At 38.5% G+C, this 26,596-nt stretch overlaps 1 protein-coding gene across 1 annotated transcript in view; it reads right to left on the minus strand.

Annotated features, from left to right (window-relative positions):
• Positions 1-26,596, minus strand: part of MOCOS (molybdenum cofactor sulfurase) — a 211,572-nt gene that overhangs the window by 108,503 nt on the left and 76,473 nt on the right. Inside the window, exon 5 of the mRNA XM_009280211.1 lies at positions 1,701-1,777. Within this exon, the coding sequence (XP_009278486.1) occupies positions 1,701-1,777 (77 nt within the window). The remainder of the gene's footprint in view (positions 1-1,700; positions 1,778-26,596) is intronic.

Below are 26,596 nucleotides of genomic sequence, written 5' to 3' on the forward strand. Positions count from 1 at the left end.
TCCCGGATACTCCTCAACCTTTCCACCTTCTCCTTCAGCTCTGCCACCAGGCTGAGCAGATCATCCACCTGGTCACACCGCACACAGGTGGTGTCTCTGCTGCCCTCCGGTAGAGCTGACAGGCTCAGGCACTCCCTGCAGCCAGAGACCTGGACAGCTGTAAATGACATGAATGTCACCCTTCACATAGAGCTTCTGGCTTGAAGATGAGCTCAAAGTTTTATTTGGGATGTTAGTGTTAGCTCCATGTTAAGGGCTTCAAAGATATTCAAACAGTGGGAGCCACTGAAAAGAGCTTCAAAGTCATGAGACTCCCTAGCAGGCTAGAAAGCCTGCACTGGCCTCTTATCCCAGGCTACCCGCCCTTTGCCTGGGGACATGAAGTCATGGTAGTAAATGTGCCATGGAAATGATCTTTCCAGGGAAGTCCACTGTGAAGAGACCTTTGCCAGGTTTGTGCTAGCTTCTCAGAGTTAGTGTGACCGGAGAATTTCAATTCCGTAAACCACAGGCAAGATCAAGATGGCAGGCTGTGAGCTTGTTTATAAATCTCAAATGTAGTTAGATCTGCACATAGTCACAGAGTCAGTCTACTACACGAAGATGCCCTAAGCAGTAACTGGAAAGGTCTGTCTTCCACTCTTCACAGCTCAATATGCCCCAGCCTGTATTATAATATACTCTGCCTGGAGGGAGGCATTAGCCTTTGGTAGTTAGAGAATCATAGACTAATTTAGGTTTGACCTCCTGAGGTCATTCAGTTCAACCTCCAGCTCAAAGCAGCAGTAACTTTAAAGCTAGATCAGATTGTTCAGGGCCGAGCCCAGTCAAATTCTCAACATTTCCAAGGATGGAGATTTGACAGTCTCTCTGGGCACTTGCTCCAGTGTTTGACCACCCTCATTCTGAAAAAATGTTTCTTTATGCCCAGTCAGAATTTCCCTTGTTGCAGCCTGTGACTGTTGTCTTTTCTCCTTTCATTTCCTTGAGAGGCAGGAACTCCACTACAATTTCACAACCATGTGCTTTTCTGGGAATTTCCATGAGACTTACAGTACTACGTTACATTCAAATAGAGAACAAAATGAGAAGAAAAACCCCATCAACATATTGCTGCTTTCCACTAAAGTGTGTCAAAGTACAGACATAAGTAAACTGCTGTGAAAAGTCATAGTCTGGAAAGTTCGCTGTTTGAAGATAGATACCTGCACAGTGGGACTATATTTCCTATTTAAAAAAAAGCTTTGGGGTATACTCTAAACTCTCTTTTTTGGTTCCTCTCTTAATCTGTATTACCAAATGGGTTTTCTGCACCAGGTCAAGCTGCCTGGTCCTCACGCACAGCAGGAACTCTTACTGCATCAAGTCTCAATAGGATTTAGCTCAGCTACTTTCTACTATTATTTTCCTGTTGCATTTTTGTGAGTGTGAGGCAAATGTGCTCGATGTACTCAAGCCTTGCGTGTGTATTTGTGGAGAACAGTCTGCGTGTTTTGTTTTTTCCAAACCAGGCTGCAATAATCCAATATGCAAGAATTGGATAAACCAGTTACACTGAAGTCTGATCTTCACATTGATGAACATGGATAACAAATCTAGAAAGAAAAATCAGGCTACAGCCATAGGAAATATGATCAGACTTGTGCCCTGAGTATAAACCTGGAACTTCACTCTTCAGTATTAGAGTTATGTTAACTGACCTGTGAGTTTTTCCAGAACATCAAATCCATGTTTCAGAGCAATGATATCAAGAAAAGAGACTGTGCCGTCTTCAAACCTAAAGAATGGAACAAATGAGCACAGTAAACAAATCATGCAGCTAAGGTACAGACTTTAAATCTATTTTGAGAGTTATTTTATATTCAGTGAATCTAACTTGCAGAGTGGGAACTCTTCCCTTAGGGATTCATCTTCCAGTCTTGTAGTGTCCTATGAAGCAAAAACATATTCTTCAAAGCTATAGAGGCTCATATGAACAGCTGCTTGCACAGAGAAAGTTGTATTTTCCCCTGCGTGGGCTACTTGTGGGTTTTGGATTTTTAGAGTAATGGGTAACAGTTATGTCTTATGAGCTAATGTCACAAGGTCCTAAGTTACCTTCTGACAATGTCAGAAGATGTCAGGAATAGGTGAGGAGACAGGTGGAGACTTTGTGTTTGCCCCTCCACTCCGACGTGATTACATCTAATACAGTTGAGTTAGAAGGCAAGAAGAGACCTTCCTTACCTGGAGCAAAGAGGAAGATGACTAACAAGTCTCCCTCCATGTGCTCTTCCTGGAAATTAAAAATAACTGACCTATAACAAGAGCTCTATACAAGGGTGGGGGAAAATGTACATCCCCTACCAACATCTTTTAATGGAAACACCAGATGGAAACAAAAATGCCGTATTTGATGAACTACTGCAGCCATTCCCACAGTTCAGAAGGAGAAGGTGCAGCTCCAAGGTGGGGATGTATTCATGAAGTGGTGCCCAAGAGAATTTCAAGGGGGCAGAAGGGACAGCATATCTAGCATCAAAATATGTTTTATTTAGGTTTTGTGTGTACCGCAGTCCACAAGAAGTTTTAAGGAGTGATCATTCAGCTTGCTTCACCACAAAGGGGAACACAGAATAATGCTGACAACTGACGAAGTCGAAACTGTACAGAACTCACTACCATGTAAGGCTGAACTTGGGGTCACAGCAACCCTCTAAGAAGGAGGGAGCTATCTCCAAAACTGTAACAGTTAATGCTGGAAATGAACCCACCAGCAACAACCCCAAATCTCATGGTTCAAGTTTAAAATTAAACTCTGACCATGAGGATGAGACCTTCCCAGTAACCTGGTGTTCCTTGAATCTTTCTCAGAAAGGGCTGATGGTGTCCACACTGAAAAATGACTGGATAACATGGATCACAACAGAGGCACTCTTGGGCAAAAATACTTTACGTGCACACATAATAGAAAAGAAAATAGGGGATTACTTTTTTTTTGCTGGATGTATAATTTTTCGTAATGCATGTAAAAAGCTTTTGGTGCCACAATTAAATACGTATTGTGAAAAGGCTCAAAGGTTAAAAATGTCAGACTTCAAATGCTTTTTCTTTAATAAAATAAACCTCAATAGAATAGTATAATAGCTCTCACTTCTACAGTGATTTTTCTTGCTTATCTTCTATTTCATTTTTCTACAGTTATCAAATAATTTAAACACTGCAAGTGATACTGTCAGGTGAAGGACATATAAAGCTTCCAAAATATTTGGTAAAGTTCCACACAAAAGAATAATGCAAGAGTATTGTGTATACATGGTAATATGTTCAGGTGGGATGAAAGAAGTCAGATAGAGGCAGCAAATAATTATAAACCAAGTGGTAAGAGAACAGTGATGGACTGCTACAAGGATGAATGGCCCAAAAGAGACCACTCATGCTCACATATTTCAACACAAAATAGGCCAGAGAATCCTTCTTAGGAGAAATAATTATAACCAAGTGGTAAGAGAACAGTGATGGACTGCTACAAGGATGAATGGCCCCAAAGAGACCACTCATGCTCACATATTTCAACACAAAATAGGCCAGAGAATCCTTCTTAGGAGTTTCTGAATCTGCCTAGTAATAATTAATAGCAAAGTCTATTGCTCCTGAATTTCAGGTAAGAAACCTCGCCGGCTGTCAGTGATGAAATTTAAAATGGCCACTTGTGATTTGAAAGAGACCCAACACCAGGAATATTTAAAGAGACCACTCATGCTCACATATTTCAACACAAAATAGGCCAGAGAATCCTTCTTAGGAGTTTCTGAATCTGCCTAGTAATAATTAATAGCAAAGTCTATTGCTCCTGAATTTCAGGTAAGAAACCTCGCCGGCTGTCAGTGATGAAATTTAAAATGGCCACTTGTGATTTGAAAGAGACCCAACACCAGGAATATTTTCACAGAGACCTGTGGACCAGTATCTGAGGGAAGCAATACTCTATCCAAAAAGCCAGAAAAACTGGGGGAGGAGGAGGAAGAAGAGATAAGGCAGAGGCTAACAGTGGTTTTGGAATTAAATGCAGAAAAACATTAAAAATTTGCCCGGGCTGCAGGAAATGCAGGAAATGAAAAGTGGTCCCACACGGCTGCCAAGGAGAGATTATAGAAAGGATCTGTGAGGGGGAATTGACCTGCCCTGCTCAGTTACTGGCAATGGCTAGCAAAGCAAATAAAACACTGGGAACTAAAGACCAGAGCAGAGACACTGGCACGGAGCCCATTGAGAAGACTGCACAGCCCTCAACAACCTTATCATTATCAGAATGGAAGAGCACTTGAAAGGGCAGCAAAGGTGCCAGCCTAGATCTTCAAAGGCCTCTGAATCTTACCTATAGTAAAAGGGGAAGCGAAAAAAAAATTATTTCTGTTCATTAGATGTGATTGTTAATTAAGCAGACAACTGCAGTACATCCATTGCTAAGCAATAGAAGAGATCCATGAACCATGTTACTGTTTAAGATCTTAAAGATTTTCATGGAAATAGTCCGGAGCTTAGGAATCTCTTTCCGTTCAGAAAAAAGAAAGCAAACACAATTGTGGGGTTTTGATCAAACATTATGCTCCAGAACAGCACAATCGTTGTGGCAGTATATGCATCCTACATTGTTTTGTCAGACCCGTGTTATTCTTTCTGAATCACAAAAAAATTGTCTGCTGGGAGCTCCATTGCAAGAACCAGAAGCCATAAAAGAACTGAAAATAATGCTAAAAATATTTGCTCAAAGATATGGGCAAGTCTCTCTTTTTACAATTTAGATATGGACTATTTTGCAACATTCCTCTCTTATATTTTGTATGTTCATATGGCCCCCTCTATTTCTACATTACCAGCTTTCCATTTCTGATAAAGAAAGCACTAATATTTCGTTATACCTATAATATGTGTATTTACACTACTTGCAGTGCACTTGGCTCTCACGTATATTCTTCAGATTTACTGAACACCTGATGTGCAATTTCATGTAAAGCTGTCATCTCCCCCATATTTCCAGCTATTGAATTAATAATTTTGCTTTATCCCCAGAAAAATTTACAGGAATCATCTATAAATTCTGATATTTAGCAAATCTATAAATTCTGATATTTAGTAAATTAAGCCTTAAGTGCTATAGCAATTTTACTTAGTACCACGGCAAAACATGATGCTATGAAGGGTAGCTATTCCCCTCTTGGGACACAGAGAGCTCTCTTCCAGAATATTTGGCTGTATTTAGGATTGAGAGCAAACATGCTCCTTACATTGCAGAACATCATTGACTTCAATGGCTCCTTTTCTGTTTGATGCAATTGATGCTTCAAATAAATTGTTTCCCCACTCAATGGCAGTTCCAGTGTTAGAATAATCAGTTTAGGATGAAGTTCATTTGAATGCTGGTCTAGAAGCCATTTCCTGAAGTAATAAAGGTTTTGCAGCTGATGATGTATAAAGGTTACTTAGAAAGCCTAATACTGCAGAATACCAACACAAGAAACAACAAGCTTATCTCTCTTATCTAGTTCTTATTATAATTGATCCCACTTAATCACATCTGGGATGAGCTCAATTGCTTAGCTGATAGTGTTTGTGAAAAGCTGATAGCATTTCACATCAACCTGCTACCTGGAAAACTGGTTAAACAGCTCATGGCATAACAAAAAACAGAGCAGCCTGCCTAAATCTATCAAGGGTTTATGAAGCTGATGAGTTGCTCTTCTTTTCCAAGTCACACAAGACCTCTGTTTCTAGAAGCAGCAATTTTTCCTTTGAGTCATGAGAGAAAACTATTGCTTACAGAGAGAGGTCCCACCTTTAGGATCTTCCTAGGGAGGGAGATAGGCTAGTATTTCTCTGAATCCTTGTTGAATTGGTTCTGCATACAAATGTCACTTCTAAAGCCCACACTATCCCACACTTCAGGGCAACTGAAACAAACTGTGACATCTTGGGCAGTTCGAATTCATCCTCTCCTTAGCCAGGTCACCCTTACATGGAATATAATGACAAGAGTCATGGCCTGGACAGATACGATTGGAAATAAAGTGCTTAGGGGCTAAGCAAACAACTCGTGTTTAAAGAGAGGACTTATGAGTAAAATCTAGTGGAAGACAAAAATCTTACCCTGGAGTTGGACAGAACTGACTTAAGTCAGGAGTCCAAAAGGGCCCTCAAGACCAATCAGCCAATGCTGAGGTGGTGAAATATCTTGCCTAACGTAAGCTATTCTGTATATTGAAAGTATACAAGGCACGGCTTTTAGGTATTTTGGGTGGGAGCACCTGCCTCTGGATCCTGGGAAGGCTGACTTGCTTAGCAAGTAGATGAGTGATTCAGCTGGTTTTTTTCAATTCATTTGCCCAGACAAAGTAAATCCAGACACAGAGCCACTGCACATGTGCAATTTCTGTCCCAAACACAGCCCAGAGCATTGAAACTTTGATAAAGATCTCATCACAAGGCCAAAAATCGTCCCGCTCATTTGAGAGCATTGCTGAGTCAATGCAAAGTGCAATGAAGGACCCCGGGGGGGTAACGTCACTGTCAGCCAGCTTCCACTCTCCTTTACACCGGGGTAATAACTCCATTTAGGTCAAATGAGCAGAAGTCATTTCTGAGTTTCTAAAGCAGGTAAAAGCAAAACCAAATCCACAGAGAAAGCATATTTCTTGAATAAGCTGCTTTTCTTTTCTTTTTTCTTTTTTTTAAACACTCCTCAAGAGTGGAGCTGCCCTTTGAAGTGAGATGTTACACGAGTTCCTTTCATCTTTCCAATTCATTTATTTTCATCTAATTAAAAAGTACAACAATACAGAGAGGTTCTTGGTATGCATTTAGAAGTAGTTCATTCAGATCCTATTTTTCACCTCTTAGAGATATTTCGTATCACCTCCACATGAAACAACTGTCTTGGCAAATTTAATTTTTACATTTTATACACTTACCTGTTTATTCTATATTGACATTTGCTGGAATTACAATAGCACCAAGGGTATACAGTGTCAAGCTTATGGCTGTAGGGGCAGACTGTTTTCAGTCACATTTGTGTTCTTAGGTTAGTAATTGCCATCTCTGATATTAGCAGGGGAATGGATCTTAATTGGTCTCACTGCTTTCCAACATCAAACTCCCAACATTTGCAAAAGGAGCTACATTTGTTTTGCTTTTCTTTAACTTAAAATACATCATTACCAGCCTATGAAACCTTTAGGGCCCTGTTCTGCTCTTTAGCACATCTATCAGCTCCTCTTGAGATAAAATTCTCAGGTACCTTTCCAGGGTGTTTGTGGCTCTCCAGAGGACACACTCCCCTCGGTCTGGCTTTGTCTCCCACAGACGATGCTCTTCATTTTTAGCTAATTGTCAGTTGTCTGTATTAGTCACCTTCTTAACTGGGTGAAACCCTGGTCACATTAACACCAACAACTGAATTTTAAGGCAGCGTCATGCAAGACCAAGCATTTATCTGTCGGCTTTTTGATCCTCTACTAGTAAAATCTTTGGAACAGGATCTGATCCCCAGAACACTAACCTCAGGTACGCACTCCCTTCGGATTAAGTATTTTTGTCTAACACGGTGCATGCCACTGAAGCAAGTGAATAAAATGAGGAGACAGCCTGTTGTAATGGGCATGTATGCTACCATTAAACTATGCTTTTGTAATAATCCAACTTTTGCATAACTGCCTGCACAGGAGCATGCTACAGCAAGCCAAGAATTTAAATGCTAGGAGGGCAGTAATAAATTATAGACCTCTGAATAAGACATCTACTCTCACCACTTCAGCAACTCCTTTTTACCTCTGTTAGTGGCACATTACACGTTCATGAGTGATGATTGTTTCCCACACAATGAAAGGAGAATGCTTATCCAATGCTCAAACAACTGCCACTTGTGGAGGAGAAAATTGAATGAATAAATCAATCCATTTTTATTTCTCAAATGTCCCTGTGCATCTCTCCCTTATATGCAATTTGGTGAACTTCTAACTGGTAACTTTGCTCACTAGCTGTATCTAGAAAACTCTCCCCCTTTTGCACCAAAAGATTAGCAATCCTTGAGTCTGTTACTCAAATCGGGCTGAATTCTGATTTAGCAGATTATCAGCTCCTCAGGGTTCTGCCTTTCCGTAAAAATCATGCTTCTGACAACTATGCATCACAATTACTTTCAGCTGTATGCAATTTTTACATAAAATTAGATTTCTCCTACTAATACCATTTTTACAATTAATAGTTTACAATATATTTTAAAAAATATTTATACAAGAGCTTTGGCCATAAGCATTTAAATCATGCAACAATGAACAAGTTATATCTCAGGGATAACATACTCTCCCCACCAACCCCTACATGGATCCTCCAAAGTCAAAGAATAATAAAACTACTTTTTATTCCCCACCAGAAGAGCCACCAGTCACAAAAAAACCTGTACCGCATTTGTCACTGGCCAAAGGTTCTCTTCCAAATTCACGAAATAGGCCAATGTGGTTTCTTTGCATTGATGGGGCAGAGGGGGAGAAACAAAATAATCCTTCTCTTTAAAATTGCATCACGCAAAGGGATTTTTCCTTGAGGTATATTAAATTTAAGTCTTCAGGAACATGAGGCCTGCTGGTTAACTGGCCTCAAAGAATAATATGTTCAACTATCAGCTAGTTAGCTTGCTATTTATACTCATTCTTCTTAACTTGTAACTTATTAATGTCAACAAGAACTCCATTAAGGTGCAATTCAGTGTGAGCAAGTGTACTGCAAATTATTTCTGTATCTTTCTGAGTATTTAAAATTTGATATGCATTATTCTCCCATGATTAAATATCAATAATCCACAGGTTCACAACTCTGCTTCCCACAGGAAGGTAATATCCAGATATAACCCTAAGTAACAGTTAAAGTGAGCATTATGCAAGGTGTGTTTGCATAAACTGTTCACTGATCAGTTATGAGTAATGAATCATTAATAAAAATTCAAAGCCCTTTCTTAGGGCTTAGCCTTTCTCCTTACAAGGAAAGAAAGGATGAAAGACATTCTGGAGCTAAATTTTTCATATAATAATGAAATATTATAATCAGCAATAATCTGACCAGCTGTAATCATTTGTCCATGTTCAGTATAAACAGATTTGTTTATTTCCTCACAAAGATTGAGATGCAATCTTTCATCCTTAAACAGGTGCATTAGGGGATAAAGAATAACTTTGTAATCAACTGCTAAAGACAAATCAATTTAAAATTTGGCAGACAGAAAAGGCTCCACTTGAACATTAATTTATTCTTCAAAATCCACACGTAAAAATACCGCTGTCTAATCATGTATGCCAGTGAGGCAGACCCAGATCAATGACCTCGGATAATGTTAGCAGTAACTTATCCTCAGATAATAGAGAAAAATCCCTATGATTGCTTTCCAATGGGTGGGCTCCATTCTACAGAAAGGTCTGTGCGTCAGAGCAGGGGTTACTGCAATGCATAAGCCTTATTTCCGCTGCAGATAAAAGTGAATCCAGCAACACTTCTGAGCACTTCATTTCCTCAGTTGGGGGGGGTGAAAAGACTTCTCTGATCCCATCCAGAAAGTTTCTTTCTCTAGCAATAAAAATTCTTTCCAGACCTAATTTTCAGAGGCAATGTATACCCAAGATTAGCAGAATCCATTGGGAGCTGTGAATGAAAACAGGTTCTTCACTATTAAGCCCGTCATGTTAAACCATTCCGTGTCGAGCCACCATTGGGGCAGATTTGCTCTTCCTTCATGGCAACCTGAAAACTAACTTAAAGAATTTCAAATGTCAGTACTGTCAGGAAAAGAGTGGCTCAAAATGTGCTCATGATAGCGATACCACAAAAAAGGAAAAGGAGGTAGGGGAGTAAGGGTTCTCAACAGAAATGAGTATTTTTGCTAGAAGGCAGGAAGTTAAAAAAATAAAAAGACTTTTCATCTTCCTCCAGCACTGCCTATTCTATTAGTTTTCCAACTAAAAAGAAATACAGAGAAAGTTCCCATCTGTACTTTTCTGATGCAGCTACAAAACAATCTAAGCCAAAACTCACAGGGACAGAAGTGCTTCTTGCAAATTTTGCCTTCAACGTGGCTCAGGATTGCGCAGAATCTCCCCAGATGCCAGGTCTTGCTAAATTACAGTGAACCTTCAGGTCCAGATCTTCTGCCACTGGAAAACAGGGAAGTGTTGAAGGCATCACAGGCCAGCTGGACTCTGAACCACACGTCCACACGGCAGCTGTCTTCATGGGAAATGGCACTTCTTAGCGTCTTTCCACTCACTACTGACTCAGATAAAGTATGTCGTGGTTTAACCTCAGCCGGCAACTGAGCACCACACAGCCGCTCGCTCACTCTTCACCCCCCCATGGGATGGGGGAGAGAATCGGAAGAGTAAAAGCAAGAAATCATTTTCTTTTTTTTAAAGTGGAATGAGTATTAAGTGGATGTCAGAAGCCTTCATGCGTGTGCGAATATTTAATAGCTGTCAGCAGGAATATAATGTTATCAGTGCTTGTTGTCTTTCACTTCTGATGCAAATGTGCACATATGTGGAACTGCCCGTAGTTGGTGGCATAGGCCAACTACAAGTAGTAACAAGTAAGTACTAAGCAGCTAAATTCAGTTTAATGTATGATATATGTACCAACAACACCCTGTGTATCCAGAAAGGCTGGCAGCTTGACAGGACTGGCATTATTAAATTACTGCTATAAAACAACTTAGGTTCAGAATAAGGTCTGATTAGCTAGTTTGCATGTTGAGACCTTTGTGATAACAGTAAAATCGTCAAAGCAGAATGAGAAGAGACAAATACAAGGAAGACTTCAGCTAATAAACATTCCAAGGTATACATGCAACGTTTTTAGGCCTAGGGGGTGCAGCTACCTTTTTAGGCCTAGGGCGTGCAGCCAACGGAGACTTTCACGAGGAAAAAAACCATATTTTTTCTGCCCCACTCTCATGCTTGAAAAAAAATATTACATAGTAAGATATGCTACACCAAACCAGGTGCATCCTGGCAATCAACTGTTTTACTGCAAAACCTACCAAACTATCTTTCCACTTTGGGACCTCAGAACTACTATAATATGCAGACCTCTTGCAATGTTTTCTTCATTTTTCAGCATTGTTATGAGGCTTGCTAAGATTTCACACCACCCTGTGAGGTCAACTGGTAGCATCTCACTCATAAGATGACGACAGGGAAGTTGAAGAAGTAAGTGACTTTTCTTTCCAAGGACCTACTCTGACTGATTTGCAAAGCTTGGTCTGGATATTGGGAGTTACCAAATTTCCAGAAAATTGAACTCAAAACAGTGATACTGAATTAGCAAGTACTCCTCATTTCTCACTGTTTTACGTAGTCTGCAGCTTATACTGCAGAAAGCCAAGAATCCCTTCCATGCAATTGCCTCTCCTCTTCAACAGGAGGGCAGTGATGGAGATCCCAGGAATATCATGTGCTCATGTTATAAACAAAGGTAGTTGCTTTAGCTTTCACAAGTGTCGTGGACCTGCATTGGTAAGGTCAGTAACAGAAGGAATTTCTGGAGGTCTTCCAGTCATCTGAGTCCAGAAGAAAGGATCACTTCAACTAACGATTCCTGCAAGGACTCAGGAAAATTCTGGCGCGTTACCTGGCGTTGCTGATGCTTGAAGTAGGGAGCACAGAGAGATGACTCCTATCCCTTGCTTTGACAGAAAAGAGCATGAGTCAGGTAGACTAGGAGACCGCAAGGTAAAGAAACAGCAGAAGGTTAGGAGTATGTGCCTCAACAGAGAAAGAAAAAGTTTAATATTCATAGAAGCATTTGTTATGTAAGTAATATCACCCCAGCTATCATCCAAATAGAAAACAGGATAATGAGTGGGTGAAAGTAGCAGAGATGTTTATAAGTTAAGACAATGTACGTGGGCTACAAAATGGAGGGATTAGAGGCTCTGTAGGACATTTGACATTAGTATGTGGTAGAAAAATAATCACAAATAGAAAACACGCTAAAGAAAACACAGAAATATAAGAGGGATGGTAGTGAAGAAAACAAAACTGTTTAGAATTGAAATCTTTTTGGTGAGATGCTCAAAACAAGCAGGACTAGTTGCTGAGATTCTGCTATAAGCTATGTAGCTATGCAGGAAAAAAAGTTTTTGGGTAACAACAGATACTTTTCTATCACTCTCACAGAAATAAATACTACATTAAATTTCCTACAAGCAAAACCAAGATAACAGAAATGGTTGAGTTCAGTTATTCTTTAACATCAGAGCCAAAACTAAACAAAACCTGCTACAAATAAAATAATTATCTGAAAAATGGCTTCTACAGTTGTACAATACACGATGGAAGACTGACTGATAGAAACGCTGGTCAGAGGGATTAGAAGGTTACATGGCACAGATAGATAAGCAACCTCAAATGAGGTTTTCAATGTGATCAGAGCAAAATGAGATAGTAATGAAATTACTTGGTCAGGAAAACTGAAGTAATCAGATACTTAGATATAGAGGAGAGCTAAAATTACTTGAAGTTGAGGTTCAAAAATGCATGGAATTTGCATCCCGAAAGAATGAAAAAAGAGAGAAAATGAACTTTTAGAGAAAGCCTCCAGCAATAACCTGCACTAAAAAATACCTCTGAAGAGAGATTTTAGCACTGCTTGTAAAAGCTGACATAAAATCCAAAAAAGTGCTGCTCAGCGAAGGAAGCTACTGTTGGAAAGACAGAAAGCACAGGGATAAAGTGAGAATTCCCAACAGCCAAGCCCTGACAAAGCAAATTAAACTGAACAGCAAACTATTCTTTACAGAAAATCAAAGGAAAATATAAATAATGTATAATAACACACATAATATATAATGAAATAGGAAACAGAAATAAAAAGAAAAGGACAATGATTGTTATTCAATAAGCAAAGAGCTGGAAGAGGAAAAAGGGCCTGAAAACTAAATGAGTACTTGGCTTCAGATTTTAACAAGGACTCTGATGAAAAACATAGGTCAGGACAGGGTGACTCATGGCTGAAAGTGTGTGGAAAGTGTGAAAATTGAAGTTATTGCAGCTGGTGTGGAAACTCACTTCAAAGGTTTTAATGTACTTGAACACAGGCAGACAGACAAACTACGTCCCAAAATAGTAAGAAATTGGCATGAAAAACTCCCAAGTCCAATAACACAGGCCAGTAAACAAATTTGTCAAATCAGGAATGGAAAACAGAAAACACAATATTTCTACTGAAGAAAGGGAAACAGAGTGATCCAAGCAACAACACATCTGTTAGCTTGACCTCAGTGTTACGTACGTCCTGAAAACAAGTTCTGAATAAAAGGACAATTACATGAGTAAATAAAAGCACGTTCAAATGCACCATGGATTGTGCCAATGGAAAATCAAGCCCAGAGAGGCTGCCATTTTAAGAGCTCACTATTTTTCTAGGCAAAGGAAATGCAGAACTAATTTATCTGAATTTCAGTAAAACATTACCTCTAGTGCCATATGAGAAGCTATTACAGAATAAGGATTATTAGAAGAGTGCTACAGTAGGCTAAGAAATTGTGCTGAAAGGGGAACTATTAAGCTAGGAAAAGGTTACCTATTAGTTCCTCAAGCACTGGTTTTGGGACAAGTATCTCTTTTAGTAGTCTCAGTAATGATCCTGGCATAAAAGGTAGGAATGTGAAGATAAAACAGGCTGCTGAAGTGAAATCTGGAGATTGTCAATGCAGAAGATGGGGCTGTATATTGTGTGCAGTAAGAAACAGATAATGTTGAAAACCCTAAAATGAGAAACAAGATGAAATGTATAATATGTGATAATGTATGATAAGTACATCATCATGCATAAACCCTATTATGCAGTTAGGGATTACTGACATTAACTTCTGCCATGAACTGGCAAGTGTCATCTGAAACATCAGATTTATTAGTTGATCAGATCAGCCATCAGCATGACAGACAAGAAAACATGCTAGGACTTACAGACAGAAAAATATTAACACCATTAATAAAGGTCTGATAAGATTTTCTGTGGCATACTGTGTATGATGATCAGAGAAAAGGAAAGCCCATCTTACAAAAGTGTTCAGTTCACTTAGAATGAAAATTCAAAGCTAAGTAGAATTGCTCTTGGTAGTTCTAGAGATGGAAGAGGTGGGTAATAACCAGGGAGGAAAAAGAGCTGTTTGTGCTACAGGACAAAATACAGATAAATGACCGAACTGACCACAAGATAATACAGACTGCAAATTAGAAGTCTTGTGTCCATCCGAGATACGAGATTATAGAACAATTTTACAACACGAGTAACAGGAACAAACCAAAACCAACATGCCCTCCCTCCCCTGTGCCAAAGGTCTCCCCCTCATTCTGCACACAGGCTCAATATAAAGAAGGGATTATATAGTGTGGGTGTCTTTGACAGCAAATAGGTTGATTACATGACCCAGAAGGTTTTTGCCCTTCCTAAGAATCCAATAAATGGAAATGCCAAAATAACAACTCCTCTCACTTTATGAAACTGCATATAAAAATTACATAAATACAGAAGTTTGTAACTTTGGGAACCTCTGAAAACCCTGGAGTCATCCCTCTTGATTTTCCTCTGACCAAGTCCGTTCCGTTTCACACCCAATTAAGGTGGCACTGTCTTGCGCAACATCAGTTGTATAAAGAGACTACTGAGACAAGAGCAAAAGAAATGCCCTTACTAACAGCTTTTTTCTTATAAATTTGCATGCATGTTCTACCAGCCTGACAGTATGGCATATTGACTAGTTCCGTATGCTTCCAGTAAGGAGGGTCTCTGGTGATGGTGGTGAGGAACAGAAAGGTAATTTTATTTAGATTAATTGTCATGGAAGTAAAAGGTGATCTTGACAGCTGTATGATTTTATAAGATGATGTTAACACAGTAAAAATGAAAATACCCACCTCCATGAATGTTTTTTTCACGTAAAAGTACAGAAATTCTCTCTGCCTCAATCATACCAGACACAAAAGAATCATCAAGAAAGGAAAATTGTACAGTGACATAGTAATATAAAACACTCACTTGAAAAACTCAACATGCACCAATACAGTAAGTCATCTATTCTCTCTTATCAATAAAAGTACTTTCAAAATTCAGCTCTCAATGAGTGTATAATCCTCCTGGTTGGAAATATATTGAGTTTTTGTATATGCTACGGAGAGCGTAACAGTAAGTATAAGACAAAATGGTTGTATGCAGGTTTCACAGAATTGCATCCCCCACTACAGAAAAAATAGGTATGTTGTCTGTGAAAAGCCCACCAGAGTAGAGTTTCTCATAGTTTACCAACTGAAGACTAACCAGGGCTGAAATGAAACCACTTGCTCTTCCACTACTTTGATGTTTCAGGTATGGTACATAGATACTTCAGGGACATGCAGCCAGCTAACTGAGGTTTGTAAAATAGGCAGTGAAGATGTCTGGCATGAGTAGAAATATACAAAGAAGAACCAGCTGAGGTTGCTCCAAATATAATACTCTCTCCTTAGACTTGCTAACCACTGGAGAGAACTAAGTAAGGCAGAAAGCAGGCAGCTCTGCATGCAGGGAATTCATAATAATATACGGAGGAAAGTGCAATCGCACTTGAAAGTATGTTTAGTACTATAAAAGTAATGAAGTACTTGGCAATAACAGAGTTGTAGGAAGCTAGCAAAGCAAAAAGAACATTTACAGTCATTGAGTTGACATAGGCTCTGACGCAGCCAAAAGGGTGCTGCGGTGTTGTATCGCAGCGTGATGGTAAGCAGCACACAGCATTGTCGCCCACAGCTTGGCTGCCAGACTCTCGAATTTCCCAGTACAAAGGAAAATAGTTTGCATTAACAGACTGGGAGCTCCCCGACAGCAGGAAGTTCCCCAGTGGAAAACAAATATGTATTTGGAGGGAAAAGGTACACGGAGTTGCCATTCACAAATACCGTATACAGTTTTTAGGGAAATACAGGAAGCGTAGTAGTATGAAGCCTAAAATACCACCCATCCAGTATTTTGGTGGTTGAAGGAATCCATGATTTTAAATTTAGTTCAATACTAGTCTTCTATGGCAGAGAGGAGAAATCTGAGATTTCATAGAGCAGTCTCACATGCCACCTTAAAATGACACAACCAGTAGGTCACTGCAAAGTTTGGCATTCAAAACAATTGTTCACATAATGAATTCCAAATATATTTCAGATATTATAATCTCTTAATATACATGGAAAACCCCATATAAAACCTACTAAGACTTGTCAGACCATTCAGTATTTTGATATATCAGCTATACTTTTGGAAGACTTCTTTCCTCCACTCTCTCTTCCCCATATAAGTTAATGTTTGCTTTACTGGATATAATTGCTGGAAAAAATCCAGTTGGAGATTAGATTTCAGTTACAATTAATGACGAATGTGTCAAAGTATTATGATGTTGTTTATCACACTGCTTACAATGTAATTTAGTGCAATAATACTAAGACTTACTATGTGACAGTTATTTAGCATTTAAGTCTTCTTAAGATGCTCTGCAGAGTATCCTAAATGTTAACTATGGGAAGATTATTTTATACAAAAGCAGCTTCAGGCAAAATGTAGCGACAAGTTGCGAGAGCCCAGCAAAAGCTCTTAAATCTTATGTCATCTACAAGCTGAAATATAATAATTAAATAATCTAGACATGTTGTAAAGTTAATGAAAAATCCAAAGGATAAAATTAAAAATTGACATTAATAGGGCAGCTTAACCATATGAGGAAAAAAACAGTCTTTGTTCTTTCTGATACAATTTCTGAAAAGATATTTTCCTTTTAAACATGTACATACACACAAAAGATTTGTAGCCACTAAATTAATTTTGTTTTCACCTCAGACTTGGTTCTAAAGAATTTTCTACTCTCAGGGGTCCCCGTTGAGTATTCACGTGTATGCTTGTGAATCCTGTCGCTGGCCTTAGGCCGCCTTCTGCAACGAATGTGCAAGTTTGCCCTGAGGAGCTGTGTCCCAGCACAGCACAGAGCTGCTCCCAGTGACCTCAGATCTGAAAGGAAAGTGATGGTTTTACATGCGTTGCCTGTGACAACGAAACAAAGATAACCTATTGCTGTATGTCTTTACCAGGAAAATATCAGGCATGGAGGGAAACAAGAAAGATTATGTTCATTATTTTTCTAGTTAGCGTGGTTAAAAAGAAAAAGTTTTAATGCTCGGTGTAAGCCTAGATGCAAGGTCTAGTTTAAGAGAAATTGTACAAGTATATCAATTGTAGAAGTAAATCAGTTCATTTTGGGATATTGTTTTCAAGTTGTGACATGCTGAAAACTCATATTTAAAGTTCAAACTTCACAATGGAATTTGTTTCTTTTGCTGTAATTTCTCACTGTGCCATAGCATTCTATGCACATATGACATGCCATGTACAATTTACTAACATGTTGTAATTCCATCCTCCTAAACTCAAATATACTTTAGGGACACGATTCTAGCCTCTGATTAAAAAGCACAGTTCTCCACAAGTTCTTCTGAAAACAAACCAAATACTAAAAGTGCTTACAGCTCAAATGAGACATAAAATACACGTAATTTTTCATTGAGTTCTGCCATTCTTGTAGAAACAATTCTAAAACATCATTGCTTTAGTATAAACCTGTAAGTAAATATTACTAACATCTTGTTGCTATGTCTGAACTGCAGAAACACCCTATCTGCAATTCCTTTTCAGTTGCAACCTATTAAAATAACTGATCATCTGTGTTTTCATAACAAGCATAGTCTCTAGATTTTAGGGTGTCTAGCAAACTAGTTCTTTTCGGGGTATTTTGTGTCTAACTTTGTATATTTTTTGGAGAAGGGATATACCTGATAATACACTGTCAAGAACATTTTGCCTAATGCAGTTTTGCATTTACTACAGTTTTTAAAGCTACATGTGTTATTGGAATTCAGTTCCGCAGATACCATGCTTAATAGAACTTGTCTAATATTTTTGTTCAATTAGCTATCATACCATCTATTAAAATTCTGGTGTTCAAACTCACTGGAGCCATTTCAAAGGCTCCTTTGAGAAAAACAGAATACATTAGTGAGGTAAGTGGAAGATTTTCGAGAGGTACAACATCTGATATTGGCACATCCATCATCACAAAAAGCTTGGAAAATTTTAAGCTATGCAAAAAGAATCAGCATTTTTTACCACCTTCTGTCACCATAATAACAAATGCAAATGATGGAATAGACTGAAGATAATATTGATTATCCATAGAGTTGGATATTGATTAGCCAGAGAGATCCTGGTAAAATTTGACTCTCCAGAAGCACTTGGCCCCAGGCCTGGAGAGTCTGGCTACTAATTTAAAGGTGAGCCCCAGAGCTTTTGAATTGTTCTAATGACACCCCTGCTAGCAGCAGCAAGCTCTATAGGCAAATTTATCAAGGACAGTAATCAGAATTTGTGCCTCTTTCTCCCTTACCTCCTTCCTCACCTAGCAGGTAGATGTCACCAAGTAGAGTGTTTGTGCAGGTAGGCTGAGAAAGAGCACTGTGCTGTTTGCTTCTGCTTATGGCACCCGTGTCCACAGAGGGAGATAGCGCCTGAGGGGTTTTCTGGAGAGACTGGCAGGGATACACAATGCCAGCTCCCACCACAGGACGTCCTTTTGGAGTACTGGTGCCTATATGCAAGTTCTCTGTCCTTTAGATCTTGCACTTTCCCTTGGTCTCAATAGCTGCCAAGCAACCTGCTATGCTGCCTTTGCTTGCACTTTTTCCTCAAAAAGATTGAAGCTACTATTTTTAATTAAAAAAAAAAAAATTAAGGTTTTCATTAATATTAAGGGAGTCATCTTGACTTCCTTCCCTGCTTTCGGGCAGAAACATGGCACTTGGTTCAGTTTATGACCAAGCTAAATCCTTGCAAACCATCCATTGATGTGGAGAAATGTGACTTGAGTCGTTTCAAATGTCTTTCCTATATACCTGTGAGACATACGTCCTCAATGTTTATCCTGATTAGAGTAAATTGGACACTTTCCAAACAATTGCTCACAAGCACCTGCTCAGGAACACGTTCAAGCATTCAACTCAGCCAGCTACCTTGCACCACTCTGCACAGTAGGTCAGCTCAACGCTGCTAACTACAGTTAACAGGTTATAAATTAATACCTCATGTCCTACCATGGACATTCCCATAAAGAGATGATAATGAAATACAAGCAATGTACAGTAACCTAAATGCAACTGTAAGTTTACTATTCTCGTTTGCATGTTTTCCTCAGTCACTATGTAAAACCAAATCTTAGTGCAGCTCTGACTGACCTTTTTGCAGAGCCCACATACAGAAGATAAATACTCCTCTCCTGCTTCATGAAGGTGAACTGGAGCTTAAAAAGAAAAGAGCTGCGGTTCCCATTTTGAGATATTATGGGTTCTGTTTTCAGGTGCTGGGAATAGCTTGCTACTGTTCTGCCAACTAACGTCAATGTTAGATTTCAGAGTTTAACGCAGGATGGGGAAATAAAAGCTGCAGCCACTTCAAAAACTTTGTTAAACAGTGAAGATGCTTATCCTAAATTCAAACAAATAAAAATTCTATGGAACTTGAGAAAGAAAGGTGATCCAGATCTCTCAAATCCTAAGAATTTCCTTTAATCATAGGCTGTTACTCCTTTGTGGAGTCAAAAGTACACTAGCAGATTGCATACTGAATAAAGAACTGCAATTAATCAGCATTACGTATATCTAAGACACAAAGCTGCACAGAGAGACTGTCTAAAATCAGGATTTCATCTGGAATAGGACAAGAATTCCCTAAAGCAAATAGAGAAAGAGAAAATATTTAGTCTTAGGGTCTCTGAAAAGCACAATTAATGTGACTGTTTAACATGCAAGGATTGCTTTAAAGTATCAAGGGACTATTTGAAGGCAACCTAAAGAAGATACCAAATAAAATCCGTTATAAACAACAATACTGCCATACAGACTATGCTGTACGTAGCTCCTCCTGGTCAGCAAAACTGTACCATTTGAGAGGCAAGTGACCAGATAACATGGTCTTGCTGAGTACTTCAGGTCAGAAGAAGCAGCAATGGAGCACCACAGAGCATTTTGTAATTTGTAAGATGCAAAATAAACAGCCCTTTCTTTTCTAGATCACTTGTTCTCCTTTGCTTTTTATAAAGGGCTGATGAATCCTTCCAAAGCAAGACAGTATAGGTGCCGTTCTTGAGAATAGCAGGTACATACGTACTTGCTCTAAGCAAACAAAGCAAGCTAGCACATCTTAGCTGTTCTACCTCCTGGGGTGTTTTGATGCAGACTGATTAGCCCACGGCTAATATTTATGCTAAATAAGTGCCATGAATTTGCACTGCTCCGTCTCGGAGACACTGGGTCCTCACTCAATGTTCTGGAAGACTTTGTGCTTCTCTGGGAAAGCGTCTGCTGCGTTTAGCCAATTTCTGAGTTAGGAAAAAAATCCAGCGTCATACATCTCTCTTACTGTATAAATACAAATTAACTATGTTTGCCCAGGTATAGATAATTTATATTTCTATTTAAGGAAGTAGCATTGTTAGGAGCAAACAGTCTCTCTAACCTAACCGAAGATAAAGTCCACGTTAGGAAAAAAAAATCTTCATCTGGGAGGCTGGTTGAACCAGCTAAACTGCATTATTTTCCAGTGAGAAAACATGCTGATAAAACTCTTCATTTAAGCAAAATAGGTCATAAAAGACAGAAAAATCCATGTTTACATCCAATGCAGTCAGCTAAAATCTCATTCTTCAACAACGAACACATTGTGGCAAGAGGAGGTTAGAGATAAACTAAATTGAATATAGTGTAATTATATACAATTGTAATTGTACTGGTAATTATTTTTCTTAATTTGAGTCTTTATCAAATGGCTGAGGAAATATTTATAATGTAATTGTTATGCACACTGGCACAATCATAATTCACACTGCAAATACAGGGCATTCTCTAAAGCTTTTCTTAAGAGTCAAGTATAATCAGGGGATTGCAAAACAAAACCAGAAAAACAATGGAGTGAAAACAGAATAATGAGTCAACATTTCACTGGGATAATCTTACAAGGAAGATCTTAAAAATGTAATTTATAAAAAAAGCCTGCAAAACTGTCACTAGTTCTTAGTTTGAATGTCAACATTTTCTATCAATGCAGGATTTCTGCAAACAGGATTATTACTGATGCATCTCATATATGCCAAGAAGGTCTTACTCTCTCAGGATGCTGCTATAAGGCAATGCTAAAAGGGAAAAGACAAACTTTGAACTTTTCAGTCATAAAGAAATTCTCATTTTAAACGGTAATCAAATTGTCAGGATGAAAAGGATTCAAGGTTTTATCACTTTGTTGACTATATTTTCCCCACAATCAGGGAAGTAATTGAAATAAAACTATTAAGACAGAATGTTGGAAATAGAACAAGGTAACACTGTCTTCTCGGATCTGCCTACAGACTGCAAGAAGACCCAGCAGGGACCTCAACTTCCAGACCTGATTGGGGCTGTCTAGATATGTACATTATTAAACAAATAGAGAAAACACAATAGACACCATGCCTCGCTGAATTTTAGTTGCCTGAGGTTGCAGAATCAAGTTCATCTTTGAGTGTAAGATGCTGTCTAAAAATCAATCACTAACCTAGACAATGTTCACTTACACTAGGTATATTGACATAAAAACCCCCCGTAGTTGTAAAATGATACTGCTAACTGTATTTTTTTCTTCCTTTTAGGATTAGGGTTTATTCAAAGGTATATTATAAAGGAGATTATCTTACTTTCACTGTGCAGTTTAGCTTAATGTCATGCAAAGACTGTCAGAAAAGTGGTTTTTTTTTTCTTTTTTTTCTGCAGACAGAAACAGATGCCAAAGATATTTTCCCCTATGGAAATCAGACAAATGGTACTGTCATTGCTTTCTTTTTTTCCTGCAGATCTGTAATGCATATAGTAATTATATCACCATGGGATGTCAAATCACTGTGGTACATGAAGCCAGAAAGCCTCTGTTGCAATTGATAACTATATGTTCCAGTAAAAATGAAGTTATACCGGGCATTGTTTTAAATTTAAGAACCGAATTTCATCCCTACAGGAAGGCTATTCTGTAGAAATTAAACCTTGTTAGAATTCTGGTTTTGGCTTAAGGAGAAATGGGCAAGAAGAAGAAGTGTCTGGATGTCTATTCATTTTCAGTGGAGCGCCAGCAAACGCTGCATGATTTAATGGTGTCTAAACCTTGTAAGGCAAGTTTTATAAAGAGAGGTAAACAGATTTCCCAGCTGTAGCGGTTGGTCCAATAAATTAGGTTACTGCAACTTATGAGCCTTGCCTCACCTGCATTTTAGACTATTGTGACTACAACAACTCCCATGTTCTCGGAGTCTCAGGGGCAAGAATTTGGCTGAACACTTCTGGTTACAGCACCATGCACAGCCTGGACCACAGAAGCAGGCTTACAACCTGCTACTCCTCTGCTTGTGAAATGAAGACAGCTGGGTTGAACATTTGGGTTTTGGCCTCTTCCCTAAATGAAAACTTTGGATTAGAGAATTTGTCATGTATTTAGGTTTTCAATGAAAACTGAACAGGCACAAAACCAGTGTAAATAATCTCATATTAACATTTCAAAAAAGCAGTGCATGTCTGGAAAGTTATCAGTTTGAAATTAAGTGATTAATCAGCTATTATTACAAAAAAAGTTAAGATCCACATTATTTATTCTGAGGACAGCATCACTCCAAGACTTTTTGAATCACAAGGAGCCCTGAAACAGTAAAGCCATCACAAGTTCCCTGAGTTGATATGCTGATGCTTTCTGTAACATCGTGTTTTTCTGATGTTTTCTAAACTTTAATCTGTAGCTGTAATCCATACGCACCTCAGCACAGCGCAGAGAAAAGGTGAGGAGGAGACATGGCTTCTATTTTTACTTCCTGTACAGTTAAGTCTACAGACATGCTGACAGCAAGGCAGGGCAAATCGGTCAGCGAAATCAGAAATAGTTAGGAATACAGTATCGTAGCTATTGCTCACCCTCTGACGGTGCACACTGATCAGTCTATTTGCCAGGTCACTGCCTGAGATGCTGTTCGGCCAGCCAGAATTCAAAGGCAAAGGATGTAAGACAGGGCTTACACACAGGACCATGCGGATCGAAAAATTAACCTGTCACAAGACACGGGGTCCCACGCCTCTGTTACTCTGGATATTAGCTACAGGCTTCGATCTCCAGTAGGCTCAGAGGAAGAAAGAGTTCTCAATTTAAGTTCGAGGAAAAAATATTCGTCATGCAATATGCTGCATCCATCCCTATGGCTTAGATATTGTTCGGTCAGTAATTCCATGAAAAAACTCACTAGTGGCATACTCTCCTTCTCGTTTGTGCGTATACGGTTTTCCTTTTCATACATCTTATTTGCACCTTGAAAATGTGTTGACAGTGCAATTTGTGGACATAAATATGGTGAGCGAATACTACTCTTCCTCCACCCCCTTCAGGACACCCACGCAAGAGCAAATTTGATAGACTTGTCAAGTATTTTCACACCTTTTCAATATGCCACTATAGATTAAAAAGTATCTGAATGAACCCCACATGGTATTTAACGACGGTTGGGCTTTCCTTGTTAAATTCTTTGTGTACCTGAGGAAAAAAAAGTTTCAGAAATGTTAAATTAATGGATTATTAATCTTTAACTTGGGAAAGCAGCAGAGATAAGAAAAGTTTACTTAAATAAGATGTTCTGCTGATAATTCTTATGATCATGTAAATTTTTAACATTCCTGCAGCCATTTAAATAGCTGAAGGTAGATCTCATTGGCTGTTATAACTGCTTCATTAACTACAAAATGATCTCTTCAAGATTCACATTCCCTCCTTTAGCTCATAATTTAAATAAACCGGGCTAGGATAAGAAATCTTCCTTTATCTTTGACTCACAGTTCTGATTGCCAAGATTTGTGTTCATCAGACAGGAAGGGAGATTAAATGAGAACTTATTCAGTACTCCCTGCATGGGAGAAGTATGTGTTAATTTACATTTTCCTGCACATGGAGAACTGAAATAAAACCCGTATTTGCTATACTTTAACCGTAGTTATACTGTAAGTTTGATTCATCAAATAATCTGAATTTCTGAAAATTTCATATAGTTAATCTTAAAAGGTAGCACATCCACTGAGGTATGCATACTATCACATTAAAAATTTGGTGACGATGTTAATAGCATGCAGGTATTAGAGAAAATTTTAGGGAACACAAAATGAATACATCTACATTCCTATACATATTTCATATAAATGAAGACTGCAGGTGTGTTCATACTGTGGACATTAATCTTCATATACTTTATTCTGTAATAGAAGGATTTACAGAAAATATTTAGGATGACTACTACAAACTGGCACACTAACAACTTAGGAGACCATTCTCCTTTAATGAGAGAAGCATAGCACAGTTTGATTCACATTTTGTATAGAAGCTGAACACATTCAGATGTCTTCTTGGCTGGAGTTACAGTTTTCCATCAATTCCATTAATAATATTTACCTGTGCTCTGTTGTGAACTTACATAAGCAACACGGTTTAAAGAATACAAACAAGAAAATGATGAAGGTGCTCAACCTTCTTGGAAATGCAATCATGTTATTTAAGATAAAATCGGCTTCATTATATCCTATTATTTAAAACATTTTGCATGCCAAGTCCTTTATCAAGTTCTGGTTAGCCACACCACAGCATTTAGTCCTCACTAAAATTTAAAATTGCGCCTTGCATCTCTGTGTGTAAAACTCATTGTAAACCTACCACCTGGTAACAGAGAACAGGAAGAGTTACAGCTGCATGAAGTTCTTACATCTAGAATGTATACTTACATGCAGTCAAGGCTTGCGGGGAGGAAGTTTTCCATAGTTATCTGTCTACTGGTAAATCAACTATGGTTTCTTGCTTACGTGTGTTGCTTCTTTTTGTTGATCTAATTTAATCATCATATTCATTAAATGCCAAAAGTGTAATTCTTATGAACAATTAGAGAGGTGGTTTTCCTGCTCATCCCCAATTCTGTAGCAATCTGTCTAGGAAAATCAACAAGAAATGTCTAGATAGAGAATCAATGAGAATTCATGTATTTTTAAAATGGATTTAAATGATTAAAAGGGCTTACATTTGGCATAGAAAACATAATCAAAGGTCTCCTGTTGAGTCCAACAGGAGATGAATTGGGCCAACAGGCCTCTACACAGCAGCTCTGTCACTCTCCTCCCTAAGAGCTTACGCTATTCTCATTTACCGTGTCACGTTTTTGAAAGCCTGTGAATGCTCTTCCTAGGCTTTCAGCACAACAGAGTACAATCTCTCTGGGGCTACGTGTGTTGTGCTAGCAAGGGGTCATACTAAAGGAAGTACAAAAAAAAAAAAATCTGAAATCTTGAAAGTTATGGTGACAGGAAAATGAAAAAAATAATTTGACCTTGCAAACACTACAGCAGCTTCAGTACAAAATTATTAGTAAATATTGAACTTTTTTATGCTAACCATGAAAATATGACTAAATATTAAAACTTACACAAAATACAAGTTACATGTAAATTAAAGGAGAACTACAAAGTTTCAACAAAATAGTCCATTTTGACTGAAAGATGTCCACCTTTTACATTAAGAAGTCACCTAAGGTTATGCTTTCCCATGAAATAGTTGCATTTCAGTGAAACAGCAGTCAAAATTTCAAGAAATTACTTTAATAATACTTTTCAGAAAGAGCAAGATGTCAAACTTAATATTCTGGCAACTTCAGAAAATAATTTTTAAAAAGGAAGTGAAACATGATGCTACTTGTGGAATATTTAATACCTTCAGAAAGATGTCCATGTGTTTGCAGTATATAATGCAGAAACTAAAAACTGCATCCAAAAAATCTGATGTCTAATTAATTACATTAAGGGTAGGAATCTCTGTCAAGCAACATTCCTATACCATTATTCAATGGGACTCTGCAGAATAAGATTTTCCATATAGGAAGAACGGTTTAAGATTAATATGTATTAAAATAACTGTAAGCAAATATCTGATCTTGGATAAAAAAGCAAATTTCCAAAAGACAGATTTTGTATATGACATCTACAAACTTGCAGAAACATCCAGATAATTCAGAGGAGCATTTATACTTCATGGAAAGCAAGGTGATTTTTAGGATGTCCACCTGATCTGGCTATACTAACGCAAATCCAGAAATAGAATAGAATAGAACAGAACAGAATAGAATAGAATATTTCAGTTGGAAGGGACCTACAACGATCATCTAGTCCAACTACCTGGCCAATTCAGGGCTGACCAAAAGTTAAAGCATGTCCAAATGCCTCTTAAACACTGACAGGCTTGGGGCATCGACCACCTCTTAGGAAGCCTGTTCCAGTGTTTGACCACCCTCTCGGTAAAGAAATGCTTCCTCATGTCCAGTCTAAACCTCCCCTGGTGCAGATTTGAACCATTCCCATGCGTCCTGTCACTGGATCCCAGGGAGAAGAGATGAGCACCTCCCTCTCCACTTCCCCTCCTCAGG

The sequence above is a fragment of the Aptenodytes forsteri genome, unplaced genomic scaffold (assembly GCF_000699145.1).
Source record: "Aptenodytes forsteri isolate BGI_AS27 unplaced genomic scaffold, ASM69914v1 Scaffold114, whole genome shotgun sequence".
NCBI classification, from domain to species: Eukaryota; Metazoa; Chordata; class Aves; order Sphenisciformes; family Spheniscidae; genus Aptenodytes; species Aptenodytes forsteri.